The following is a 13,228-nucleotide window of genomic DNA, read 5'->3' on the forward strand; positions in this document are numbered from 1 at the left end:
CTTCTATCGAAAAGGTTTCGAAATTTCAAGTGCGTACACATTGAGTGACAATGCAAAGTAGATAAGCCCTCTCAAGCACAAAAAATACAGTTTTGTAGTATAAAAATGTATCTTAAGAGTCCACGAACGTTTGCGTGATTAGATTTCTGTTCCCAGAATCGGTGAATCGCGCCCAGAATCTGTTTTAATCATAGGTTTTAATATCCCGGGAACAAAGCTGCACGATGATTGGTCAGATTAGGATTCTAAATCCTAATTCAAGAAAACCAAAAAACATGGCGGCGAAAAGTAAGTCGATTAAATAGTATTTTGTGCTGTTATTGCCATCTGCCTTGCCGCTATTTATTCCTGATTGAAAACTAACATATTTTTCGCATATGGTGTAGGCCAGGAGGGATCAAAGAAAAATATATTTCAATTTCAAGATTTGAAGACCGTTCCTGACGAGATCAAAGATTATTCGCCCTCATTACAAAATGAACTTACTCCAATCCTTATTGATAATGGTAACGATAGTTTGATATTCTGATCAAAGCTTTAACGAAAGTTGTATGGTGCTGTCAGGGTCTAAAGTTTTATTCCGTGTATATTAACATGAATGCTATAGTTGCATCACTGAATATGATTACATTCAGACACCTATAATGGTATTATAAAAACCCATAAAGATTAGTATTCTGGAATGCCACAATACTCTTTTTTGAAAAGATTGGAAATGAGTGAACTGAAAGACGAATTATGTCTCTCTGATAATAGAGGGTTCTTTGTTAATTGTGATTCCTGGTGTAAATTGTTGGTGGGCAATATACACAAATCCTGTCAGAACACCAACATGAGATCTAGCAGACCAGTCTCAGCCAACATGCATTATTATTATGAAATCCTGTTGGACGTGTTGGTTAACCAATCAAAAACAAGGATTTCAGATTATATAACTACCCTTTCACTGCAAAATATCAAGTGAAAACACATTTTGGCAGTTCCAATCTGTGATATTGAACTGGTAGTACCTATAGTAATTTCTAAATAATATATTTAGAACAATCACTGCCAATAATGAGAAATAAAGGTTTTATTTGGTCACCCAAAAAATAAAATAATTCTGTTTTATCATTTTAGGAAGTTTTCAATGCCGTGCAGGTTGGATGAGTGATGAGAGACCTTCATTAGTATTCAGGAATGCAGTTGCAAAATCACGAGGAAAAAAAGATGGCGAGATGGAAATTCTCATTGGCAATGATATTTCAAATATTGAACTTGTTAGGTGGTCTTTAAAAAGTCAATTCGATCATGATGTTGTTACACACTATGATGCACAAGTATGCTAAATATATATATGTTATTTACCAGATTGGAGGTCCATATAATTTTCGAGGCCGAGGAAAATATTTTTTGCCCCCCACTCATATAGTGTATCCAGTCAATCACCAAGGGACTGATATTTGTTTAAGAAGAATATTTTAATTATTATGAAAATTTTTTTCTAGGAACAAATATTTGACCATATTTTCAGTCGTCTAGGAATCAATACACAAGGGAGTGTTGAACATCCTGTGGTTCTTACAGAATGTGTCTGTAATCCAAACTATTCACGGCAATGTAAGCTTCATTATAATAGAACTAACCTTGGGTGATCCAAGGTAACCTTAGGTTGCTGAGCCTGCATAAATAGTAGTTAGAGGTAACTAGCATGTCCAGTAGCAAAACATCAAGTTGGATTCAGCAATTTGTGTACTCAACTCAGGCTGCATTTAAAATATTAATTCAAAATACTCCTTCCTTTGCTTCTAATATATTGTATGTTGACTAACCATAAATGATCTCTTAATTCACTAGCAATGAATGAACTTTTATTTGAATGCTATCATGTTCCTCAAGCAGCATTTGGAATAGACAGTTTATATAGTTTATATTACAACCAACCAATGCCAGGTAAAATACCTAATAAAAAATTCAAGTTAAGGAGAGCGTTTAATTGTCTGTTAATGAAGTCAATAATGTGCGGTCTTGGTTATAATCTAAAGTTGTGTTTGTAGAGAACAACAATGCATTAGTGATATCTTCTGGGTATCAAGTTTCCCACATTCTACCAGTTGTTAATGGAAAATTTGATCCAAGAAGTTGCAAAAGGTTTGTTTTCATTCAGTTACATATTTTGAAGACTGAGACAATAAATACCAAGCTGACCTCAAAGGTTGCCTTAAGGCTATATTTAGTGAAGTTTTTGCTTTTCTTATTTCTGACATGCAGGATAAATATAGGTGGGAATCACTGTGTAGGATATATGCAAAGGTTATTACAACTCAAATATCCAAGTCATGCAGCACAAATTACTCTATCAAGAGCTCAGGTTGGTTTTCGAGAATTATATACAGTTTTTTTATTGCTAACTTTCAACCCTCAACAGAGATACAGGTCTGGTTGCAATTTAATTGCAGACATTGTATGATTTCTATAGGAAATCGTTCATGACCATTCCTACATAGCAACAGACTACCATGAAGAGTTGGCTTACTGGTTAAATGAGGAATATTCCAGTGAAAAAGAATGTGTTATGCAACTGCCATATTCACAACCAGCTGGGGGACAAAATGTTGGAGTGAAAGATGAGGAGAAAGAACGACTACGAAGAGAAAAACAAGGACGAAGACTTCAAGAAATTAATTGCAAAAAATTGCAAGAAAAGGTATAACTACCCACAAGTTGTAGTACATCAAAATACATATTACAGTATAATATTGTAGAACTTTATATAATGTACCAGTAAAACACAACCATAAAGTAAAGCTAGTACACTCTTTACTTTCATAGCATGAGTAAATTTTATAATATACTAAAATATCTTAATATATTTTAAGTTATTAGAAGAGGAAGCTAGACTTAAAAAGTTGTTGAAGATTAGAAAACTGGAAAGCAACGAAAATAAATTGAAGGTAGATGATTTGGCCATTGTGATTATGTTGCAAGTACAATAACACATCATTAGACTTGTACAATTTTTTTCTTCCCTGCAGGCTGCTTTGGCAAAAGAAGGATTCCAAACTATAGAGGTATAATAATTAATAAATAAAATACTGAGTGTTCACAAAACTACAATCTCAGTTCATATATTTTAGGAATTTCATCTTGCAATTGAGAATTTAACAATGGTCACAAAAAAACGAAGTGAAAAATTGAAGAAACTACAAGCATCAATTCAAACAGCAGTGAGTCAAAATAGATCAGGATTTGTTTCATGACACTAACAAATACGAATAAGATTCGAGTTTTGGTTGCTTTCCATTCGTTTCACCCGTAGAGGAAAAAATATTTCTTATTTTTAGAAGAAGCAAGAAAATTCATCGGTTGAAGAAAAGCCAGTTGATGTGACAGAGAAGAAACAGAAAGACACTTCTCCTGAAGTAAAAGAATGGTTGGAGGGATTACGCACTCGCCGCCAGGTAGGATATTATAGACGTGACACTAAGACAGGATCTGGCTTCTAAAAATTTTCTTGAATCAACAATAACAATGTAACAAAGCATTATCTGAACAGAAATTGGTAACAGGTTTTCCAATCATGGTATAAACGTCTCCAACAGTTTGCACACCCGTAGAAAACCTGTCATACAGTAAACATTTTGCATGGAACTGAAATTGTTATCTGATGAAAAAACCTCTTGAAAACCTGTAATTGAAAATTTAATTTGAAAAACCACGAGAAAGCCTGTCGTTTTAATTGTTAGCCCGACAATAGTCTGACAATATCGATATTGAGTCTAAATCACAATGTAGCTACTTATAACCATGTATAATATAATCATAGTTTACATAATTATGACTATGTAAACTTATATATAACCATAAGCGTACGGGCCTAAAATTATGAGGGGGGAGGCGAGTGATTTCAGCAAATGCTACACGACTTGTCTGACCACGACTAACACTCATTGCAGCAACAAATGCCCGAATTTCGGTAGAATTAGATAAATATTTCCGCAACTTTTCTGCACTCAAATGTTTCTTCCCTTGTCTTCACCAACCAACACCAACCAACCCCTCTCCCCCCCCCTCCGGTACGTCTATGTATATTAACAGCATGTTTTTTAGAAAATTTTAGACACACGTCAACAGCGGCAGCAACGCAAAGAGGAATTAAGCAACAGGCGGAGTGCAGCGTCCATTGAACGGATGAGAATGATTTCGAAGCTGGCTCATGATCCAAACAGTAATTTCAGGCTTTTTTTACACCTCTGTTATTAAACACCTTGTCCTTGTACGAAAATTGTATGAAACAGTCCCCATAGTAAGGAAACTGATTGATAATAGTCCCCATGCATCGTAAGGAAACTCTTATAAAGTTTTTCCTTGTTCCTTAATATGGAAATGCACAGTCGTTGATAATCCATAATTTGATTTCTATACTTGTCTTGTCTTCAATTTTTTCCAGTGATATTATTACATAAACCTTTAGAGAGATTTAAAAATCAGTCACATCTGTCAAACTGGCAATTTTTTCATGCGTCATTGAGTTGAAATTATTCGAGGTTTATAAACATCACCTCTCAGAAAATAGCTGACCGTCGCAATGTTCGTAAAATTTCGATATGCTTCATGCCAAAAAAAATCACTGCACGTTACATAAAGTCAAAGTAATAAGTTCGTTTGGGCTGTTTTGCCAAGATTTCAACAAAGGGTGCTCGTGACTGAAAGATTAGATTAGAAAATCTTTTATTGCATTTCACGATACACGCGGCGTCAACCGTATCGGACAGTGAACAATAAATTTAAAGGACAAGCACAAAAGAATGAATATTTAAAAAGTTTCACGCTCTTTCGACAATGGAAAACAAGACATTCTGCAGTCCCCGTGAAACCACACTATAGTTGAACTCTAAGATCTTTGGCACTGAAAAATAACTCTTATCAATCGAAAAACTTTCCCTCATCTTGCATTTAAGCTCCAATAAATTTGTACTGCATGTTTTACATGCACAAAAAGTTCATTTCTATAGTAATATCTATCAAACCTATTTTGTTTTGGCGCGGCTTTCAGATTGACGTCGTTCTACTAAATTAGTGTTACATAGATAAACCCACGGTACCCTCATCAATACATTCTTTACCTTACATCCTACTATAACCCCGTACTGTATTTCTGAGTTTGACTGCCTTTGTGTTTCCTTTTAGTTCGGGACGATGGCTCATTACGAGGCGGTCATAAAAGACCAAAAGATGACACATTTGGTATGAACGACGAAGACTGGATGGTCTATAGACATATTGTGAGTAATGTCTGAAATGGTTTAAAACGTTTGTAAATATGGGACCTTTGCGAGGGAGACATTTTCACCATGATGCACTCTTACTTTAGAGTAAGGATGCTGGTGATTCAGACAGCGAGAAGGAACAGGAAGAATTAGGAGAAATTGAAAATGTTTTGAAAAAACATGATCCAAATTTTCTAGCGTAAGTGGTATATAGCAAGTATAACTAGCTTTTTTTTGCAAAATACTATGACCATGAAAAGTATTCCTTGCTGTAAAAATGAATATGCATATGCAATTGAAATTTTGTAATAGAGACGAAGATAAATCACATGTGTTAGATCTTGAGAGCTACTATCAACTGACCGTTGGAATTGAGCGGGTGCGGTGAGTATCGATATGTGCATAATCTAAAGGTCTGTTCACACGATCCAATTTTGTTGGATCTAATTCACTTCTGACGTATGAAATATAGTTGGTCAATGATAAAGCAGTACTGCATTTGCTTCAGCGGTTTTGCTACTCGTATATATTACAAGACAACAGACTATAAAACATCCATCAGAGGTGAATTGGATCCAACAAAATTGGATCGTGTGAACAGACCTTAAGGGCTATACAATGTACAATGGTCTAACAAAACTAACTTGAAATTCAGCAGAAAATATGGATTCTGTGAAGGTCTGTTCACACAATCCAGTTTTGTCGAATCCAGTTCATGAACTTTTGACGTATGGAATGTATTCTGTTGTTGATGAAGCAGTACCGCATTAGCCTTAGTTAATTTTCTGCTCGTATACATTGCAAGTCAAAGCGACGGAATCCAAAACATCCATAAAAGTGATTGGATTTACCAAAATTGGATCGCGTGAACGGGAACTTAACTTTGTGTTGTTGTACCCGCTTTAGAGTTCCTGAAGTGGTATTTCAACCATCAATGTTGGGTGTGGAGCAAGCTGGCTTGGCTGAAATTATCGAGTTTATATTGAAAAAATATCCACCCGATATTCAAAATAATTTAGTCCAGGTAACGGTTGAAGTTGAATATACCTTCGGGAAATACGAAATTGGTATTGCGTAGAACCGGGTCAAAATATGATTAAGAAATGGCGAGCTAGAGTTTCAAGGAAACAGTTAAATTGTAGTTAAACTGCGTGATATTAGACTGAATATTATTATGGGCTACTATACAATAGACAGGCTCTGATGTTACCTTCAACAGACCTATTGCTTTTAGATAATCAGAGATATCATGCTTGATTTGGGCCATGCATGCATGTTTCCTCCACCACCTCGTTCCTTGGAATGAATTAGAACGATATTTACAACTCTGGTTCTTCTACCGGCGTTATGGATTATGGCATGATATTTGTTATTTTTCTGTAGAATGTATTTGTAACTGGAGGAAATGCTCAGTATCCTAACTTTTGTTCAAGATTGGAAAGAGAATTGCTTGCGGTGCGACCTTTTCAGTCAACGTTTAAAGTGCATAGAGCAAGTGAGAAAATGTTTCTCTCGTAAAAACCTAGCTTTGTCTGACTTTGTTTGACTAAGCAACTGCACCAATATATATAAAGTTGACTATTATTAATGTTATTGTCTTTATCAGGTAATTTTAGTCTTGATGCTTGGTTTGGTATGAGGAGGTGGGCAAGATCTGTCCAAAATCTGACGACTGTTTCAATCACGAGACAAGATTACGAAGAAAAAGGAGGAGAATATCTTAAAGAACACGAACTTTCAAATCAATACATTCCTACGCCTATCAACTTATGACAACAAACTTAGCTTCACGAATCCAAAGGAATGGACCCCCAGAATTCTTAGAAATAAGGGGTAGTCCCAGGTTATCCAGACGTAGACTCGAACGTAGAGCAAACAAGCCTAGAAAAGTTACAATTCTCTACGTGTAACTCTTCAGACTTGTTCATTGTTAAAACCTCGGAGACATTACAGTAGTTGTGTTCTCTGTTCAAAAGATAATGGCAGACTGTTGTCAAATGTAATTATATGTCTCTTTCAAGTGTTATTCTAATTAATCTCGACGTAATGGAAAACTGTCTTCGACAATTCCATCTTTAGTAATCAGATGAAGCACTACAGCATCTCCAGTGTATATATCTCGCTCAGCTGCTGATGTGAAAACATCTTTCACGAGAGCAACGGCTTTTTCCTTTGTTAAAGGTGGAATATCTGTTACGCGGTCTTGGTTTTTGTAACCAATCTGAAAATTGGTCAAAGAAACAACAATATGATTTCCTCGACCTTTGGAACAAGTCACAGAAATGAAGCAGACGTCTGCTTGCTAGTCATATTTTACACGTTAAAACCTGCATTAACATGGCATTGTTAAGTTCCTTCGCAGAGATACTCAATTTTAATGAGAACCGCGCAGCATCTAGTGACTGGTCGCACTCCAATTTCCCCAAACCTTTTTTTTGGAGCCCCCACGGTACAGGTGATTAATCACTAGTTTTCACGTCGATTTACTTTTGCCCGATTTCGGTTGTTTATTGAAAACTTCATATGTATAACGTCATACCAATAGTATAAAATCAACCCTGAAATAAACTAGTCACTGGAGTGCCCCAACGACGGATCGTGAATGTAGTTCGACCCATCTTAAGGCCTGTTCACACGATCCAACTTTTTCATATCGAATTCACTTCCGACGTATGGAACGTAGCCAGTTATTGGTAAAGCAGTACCGCATTCATATGACTAGTTGATTTACTGCCCATATACTTTTCAACGCAACAGACTGTAAAACATCCATCAGAAGTGAATTCGATCCGGCCAAATTGGATCGTGTGAAAAAACCTTTATGCAGTTCTTAATTTTATCAAGCTGCAACAAGACAAGATTTCTTAACTAAATTTTTTATGGGATAACAACAACACTCGTCTGTTGAACACAGACAGACAAAATACTCTATGGTGGAAACATCAATTTCAATTTAACTTCTGCAGTTTAGTGCTACATCATTTAGCCGCTGATCTCCGGTAATCTTTCATGAACCAAATAAAGTGAGCGTCCATTGGCTTGCATTAAAATATTGATGAATTATTGTTTGAACTAACCAAATGGTAAAAAATACTGCTGTTCAACTAATTAAACTACTTAAGGGACACACAAATAAATAAAAAATAATACAACAAACCTGGTTATCTAAAAGAGGTTGAAGTAACGATGAGGCAGAACCGGCGGCACGGAATATCTCTCGTTCATATGATCCAACTGGATCAAAACTAAAGACGCATCCTTTACCTGGAGAACAAGATCCAATATTATAATTGAGTTAGGATTCTACCCCAGTGATGGACCTCTGTTTTAGAGAGCAATTGGACACAGATGCAAACATTTTGACGCTACGTGAATTTGATTAGTTTTTACCCTCAGAATCCAAGCCAGCGATGATGTTATATGTATAAAATGGGAAAAATCGTCGTGAATAAAGCATGGTTGATAGCATCTGAGCAATGGCTGGGCAGCTGGAAAATAATGAAAGCTTGTAAAATTGTGTTGCATAGTAGACTTTTGTGGTTATAAGCCTACATTAAAGTGGTTTAAGGGTTTTTCGTAACTCCAAATCCTAAATTGATTATTATTAATTAATCCATGAGATTAGATTAGATTAGATTAGGATTAGTCCCTCACCCTATTCCTATAACAGCTGCTCCTTGGCCTAATCCTATTTTTAACTGTGCTCCACCACCCCTGGATAATACTTTGTGACCAACTTTATAATAACAGTCACTGTCACTGCATTTTTGACTAACATCATTTTACTGGTTGCTTATTAACATTGGCTGAGAATATTAACAAAAACGAAAACTGCTAACATACCTCATTCTTTTGCCATGCTCGTGATAGTACATCTGCAATTGAAACATATTAACCAGATGAAATCACACTGTCAATACTTTGCTAATGATTTCACTAATTAATATGGGCAATTTAATTTTTCAAGTAATAACAAAGTTTGTAAAAATTACAGTAGTACTATTGTTTTATACATTAGATGGTGGTTCCTGCAATAGCTGAAAAATACTGCATTTACAATGTCTGTCTTAAGTAAATACAATATAAACATTGGTAAAATTAACCTGAAGTCTAGCATTGATGTGTTTTGTTACTGTAAGGCAGTCACCATGAAACCCAGCACAACCAAGGACAGTGTCATCAGTTCTACATTTATAAATAAAAATGATAATGCAAAAATCATTGTTGATGTATTATTAAAAAGATTTCCTAGAACTGAAATGTAACTTCTTTCGGAATCCTTTTATAGACATTTTTTTGTTCAATTGTTAACCAGATTCACCCAAAATAAACTTAGATATTGGATACTGTAGCATGTACACAATGCTGTGGTATGTTTCTTAGACATTTGGTGTACTCAAAGTTGTTTTTTAAATACAAAATGTTTGTATGCCATTCTTTATCCCCCAGCTGTTTCCACCTTAAGCAATCAGAAAGATATTGGAACAGATAAAAATGTTGGAACAAAAAATATATTACATTTGTCATGGTAACAATGGTTTAATAAAAAAACAATTCAGTTAAGTAGATATAACAATTGGCAGTGATGGTGTAAATGCTTTTGGGTACAAAAAAACATAAAAATATTAAACTAATAAAATTCAATAGGTTTAAACAATACATGTATTATATTAAAATATAGAATGAATCATAAATAACTTACAATTTATAATTTTTGGGACTGGCTCGTGAATGAATTGAAAAGCCTTGACTAAGTCGGGTATCAGATGCAATCACAGAAAAATCCTCACCAGCAATAGCTAGTACAGTTCTAGGATAAGATAGAGCATTTGAAGTGAGAAACCTCAGACAAACCAAGACAAAGTTCAATGTTCAAATCATAATTTATTTAAAAAAACAAGAAACAAGGATGGGGACAAATAGAAATCATATTTGGTGAAGCTAGAGGTCAACTGTGTGAAAGGTATTGTAGAAAAAATATTAGTATTGTAGGATTATATTTATTTCTAATTCATAGATAAAACAACTTTGCTAGGAACCATGCAACCATAAATGGCTTTGGATTTAATTGATGGTGACATGCCATATGGGTACTGCAGTGTACTGTAGTTTCCAGTGATCTGACATAATCAGTGGCAAGGTGCAGGTGAATTCAACAAAGCGAAGCCTTTACTACAAAGACTGGTTTATAAAACATGCTGACCACAATGCCCTGGTTGAGCAATGCTCTGGAGGTAGTGCCTGTTCTTAGGCCACTGTGCCCAATTTAATTTGGAAACATCATGTGACAGATAGGCACCAAAAAAAGTCACAGGCACCAGTGCTGGGCACTCAGTCCGAATGCAGCCTTAGTTGGCGACTGTGAGCAAGGATAAATTAAGGTCCAAACTGAGGGAATCATGACTTAAAAATAATAAACAATTATTGAATGAGGTTGAGCAGGATATGAGGAATTATTAAGGCCGAGGTTTGTGTTATCTGCCGAAGCCGAAGGCTGAGGCGGATAACACAAACCGAGGCCTTGATAATTCCTCATATCCTGCGAGAACCGAATTCAATAATTGTTTTATTATTTATTTGCAAAAATTGAACCTTTCCTTTGATGAAGCCATTCGTATTTTCCCGCTTTTAGGTTTTGGCACAAGCCGCATAAATTAGCGTGACGTCATACCGTGCAATAATTTTTTTCATATCTGACGAAGTGACGTCAAACGTGCAATAATTTTTTTCATGTCCGACGAAGTGACGTCACTGTCCAAATTTGGGCAGCTGCCGAGCGGATATGACGATTTCGCCAACAGCTGCTGGCCAATCAAAACTCTTGACTCATTTTCAATAAATAATAAGAGCTGTTACTGAGCAGTTATCCTAATGTACACCTCTTTTGTTGACGAAGAATGAAAAAAGCATCATTGGAGTATGTGAGGCCTTTGTGGGAATATTTTTTAGCTTCAATCTATAATTGGGGCTGAAAATCTAAAATGAAGCAGTGAAGCTGACTGGTGTAGGGGTCGTTGAAAAAATAGATTTCGTCCACATCGCGGAGTTTGGCCGCAATCTGCCTTATCATATCTGAGCATTTGTAATCTTCAAATTGCTAAAAATTAACCCTTATTTAATACACTTACCCTCCATTGAAAGAGTAGGGATTGAACTGTACTTCCTTAGGGACATTCTGGTAATATCCTTCGCACTCCAACATTTTAGAACACAGCAAAAATTTCGCTGAAAACTAGCAAAAATACTTTTTGATTTGCAAAGAACTTTTTCAAGATGGCCGAACAAGGACAAATGGGAACAATTAGGGACACAAACGTTTTCTTCAACAGAGATTTTAAAAATGGAAACATTTACGGAAGAAAATTGATAACATTTACTGAAATTAATGAAGAATTATTATTAATATTAAGACGAATTTTGTAGCAGGAGCCGAGAGTAACGCAATACATTGCAATAATCCGATTGATAACTGTAAATAATTTTTATGCCTAAAGTATAGTAAATTTGCCATAATTGAGATATTTGAAATTTCATTCAAAGCGTGGAAACATTAATTTCTTTTTCTCCATCTTTTCCACTTTTTACTTGCTCTTTCCAAACTTTCATTTGTTTTAGTTGAATAAAAAGTTTACGATGGTAAGTTAGGAATTCAGAAATTAATTATACGTTATTATTCCAATTAAATTGTTCAGTTTTGCTATCTTTAATTTTACAGTTGTTTTATTCTTTCTTCAAATCACTGGTTGGAAAAGATGTGATCGTTGAACTGAAAAATGATTTAAGGTGAAACATATTTATATAATATGTATCATATAGAAAAGAAGCTATCTTTACCAAGTTTTCTCTATAATATTCTGTATTATTTTGTAGTATTTGTGGAACATTGGACTCAGTTGATCAGGTACCTAATCAAGTTTAGAAATAGATTATTTATCATTTTGTTCCACACACATCTCTATGCCTAAAACTGACCTCTTCTATTAAATTCTCTCATAAATCTCCCCCTAAAAGTGCTAATTTGATATTAGTTTGAGCTTCTTTCATGAAAAATATAATTGCACCACACGAGTTCTTTAATATGCATGATCGCATTCTCTTTATCCATTAGTTCCTAAACATTAAACTAACGGATATCAGTGTCACGGATCCAGAAAAATACCCACATATGGTGAGTATTAACAGAGATACCTGAACCCCATGCAGGCCATGCTGTTTGGGTGTTTCTTTACAAATGTCCAAAATATCATTCTCAATCATAACCACAACTCTGCCAGTTAAAAATTATATTTCCCACAAATGACCAAGCAACCTATATCTAGTAAGCTAATTTAAGCTATCTTCCTTTTTTAGCTTTCAGTAAAGAACTGCTTCATTCGAGGCTCAGTCATTCGGTATGTTCAGCTACCTGCTGAGGAAGTTGACACACAATTATTGCAAGATGCTACACGAAAAGAAGCCACCCAGACCAAGACTTAGCATTTAGATTGCTTTAAAATGGTTGTGAGATAAACTGACATGTTCTATACAGTATATACTTGTGTACATTCTCTGAGGCCTGAAGTCTGGAAAGTGCAAGAGAGGTTGTAGTCAATAGCAAGCTGATGATTATGCAAAGGTCAAGTGCAAAGAGTTCTTCACTCAACTCAGACTTGCATGTGTATAGTCCGGAGATATAAAGTGAAATGCAGACTTAATATCATGGATAATGATAAATCAGACATGTTTATGTTGTAGCATTGTTGTTTTGAACATTGATAAATGTATGTGTAATATTGTGTAGTTTCTGTTTTTAAAATGAATACAAAATTTGTTGACTACCATATGTTTGAAAACTGAGCTAGATAATACTTAATGATCCAGCATGTGGGTCCTTGACCTGCAAACCACCTGTAGTAATACATACATGCATACATACATAAATACAAATTTTATTAGTTATCTCAGTTTATTAAAGAGTAAGAGGTCAAAGTTAGACCCCT

At 35.2% G+C, this 13,228-nt stretch overlaps 3 protein-coding genes across 3 annotated transcripts; 2 read left to right on the plus strand and 1 right to left on the minus strand.

Moving 5' to 3' along the window:
• Window positions 1–250: 250 nt before the first annotated feature.
• Window positions 251–7,048, plus strand: LOC114518869 (actin-related protein 5-like). The gene is made up of 19 exons (XM_028538896.1): window positions 251–288; window positions 387–506; window positions 1,120–1,319; window positions 1,488–1,599; window positions 1,837–1,932; window positions 2,037–2,130; window positions 2,251–2,350; window positions 2,459–2,686; window positions 2,859–2,933; window positions 3,015–3,050; window positions 3,117–3,206; window positions 3,324–3,440; window positions 4,090–4,207; window positions 5,170–5,264; window positions 5,354–5,448; window positions 5,562–5,633; window positions 6,156–6,273; window positions 6,633–6,744; window positions 6,856–7,048. Exons 1-19 carry the CDS (start codon window positions 276–278, stop codon window positions 7,020–7,022), a joined length of 2,058 nt encoding a protein of 685 aa, XP_028394697.1. The 5' UTR covers window positions 251–275; the 3' UTR covers window positions 7,023–7,048.
• LOC114518870 (proteasome subunit beta type-1-B-like) lies at window positions 6,944–11,554 on the minus strand. Its single transcript, XM_028538898.1, has 7 exons — window positions 11,378–11,554; window positions 9,952–10,059; window positions 9,353–9,434; window positions 9,093–9,124; window positions 8,640–8,737; window positions 8,407–8,513; window positions 6,944–7,470 (listed from the first exon to the last, which is right to left on the minus strand). Exons 1-7 carry the CDS (start codon window positions 11,449–11,451, stop codon window positions 7,282–7,284), a joined length of 690 nt encoding a protein of 229 aa, XP_028394699.1. The 5' UTR covers window positions 11,452–11,554; the 3' UTR covers window positions 6,944–7,281.
• A 234-nt stretch (window positions 11,555–11,788) lies between these two features.
• LOC114518871 (U6 snRNA-associated Sm-like protein LSm2) lies at window positions 11,789–13,195 on the plus strand. Its single transcript, XM_028538899.1, has 5 exons — window positions 11,789–11,885; window positions 11,965–12,032; window positions 12,120–12,150; window positions 12,358–12,417; window positions 12,600–13,195. Exons 1-5 carry the CDS (start codon window positions 11,883–11,885, stop codon window positions 12,723–12,725), a joined length of 288 nt encoding a protein of 95 aa, XP_028394700.1. The 5' UTR covers window positions 11,789–11,882; the 3' UTR covers window positions 12,726–13,195.
• The last annotated feature ends 33 nt before the right edge of the window (window positions 13,196–13,228 follow it).

Source organism: Dendronephthya gigantea, unplaced genomic scaffold (genome assembly GCF_004324835.1).
Source record: "Dendronephthya gigantea isolate DGI-Jeju-01 unplaced genomic scaffold, DenGig_1.0 000012F, whole genome shotgun sequence".
NCBI classification, from domain to species: domain Eukaryota; kingdom Metazoa; phylum Cnidaria; class Anthozoa; order Malacalcyonacea; family Nephtheidae; genus Dendronephthya; species Dendronephthya gigantea.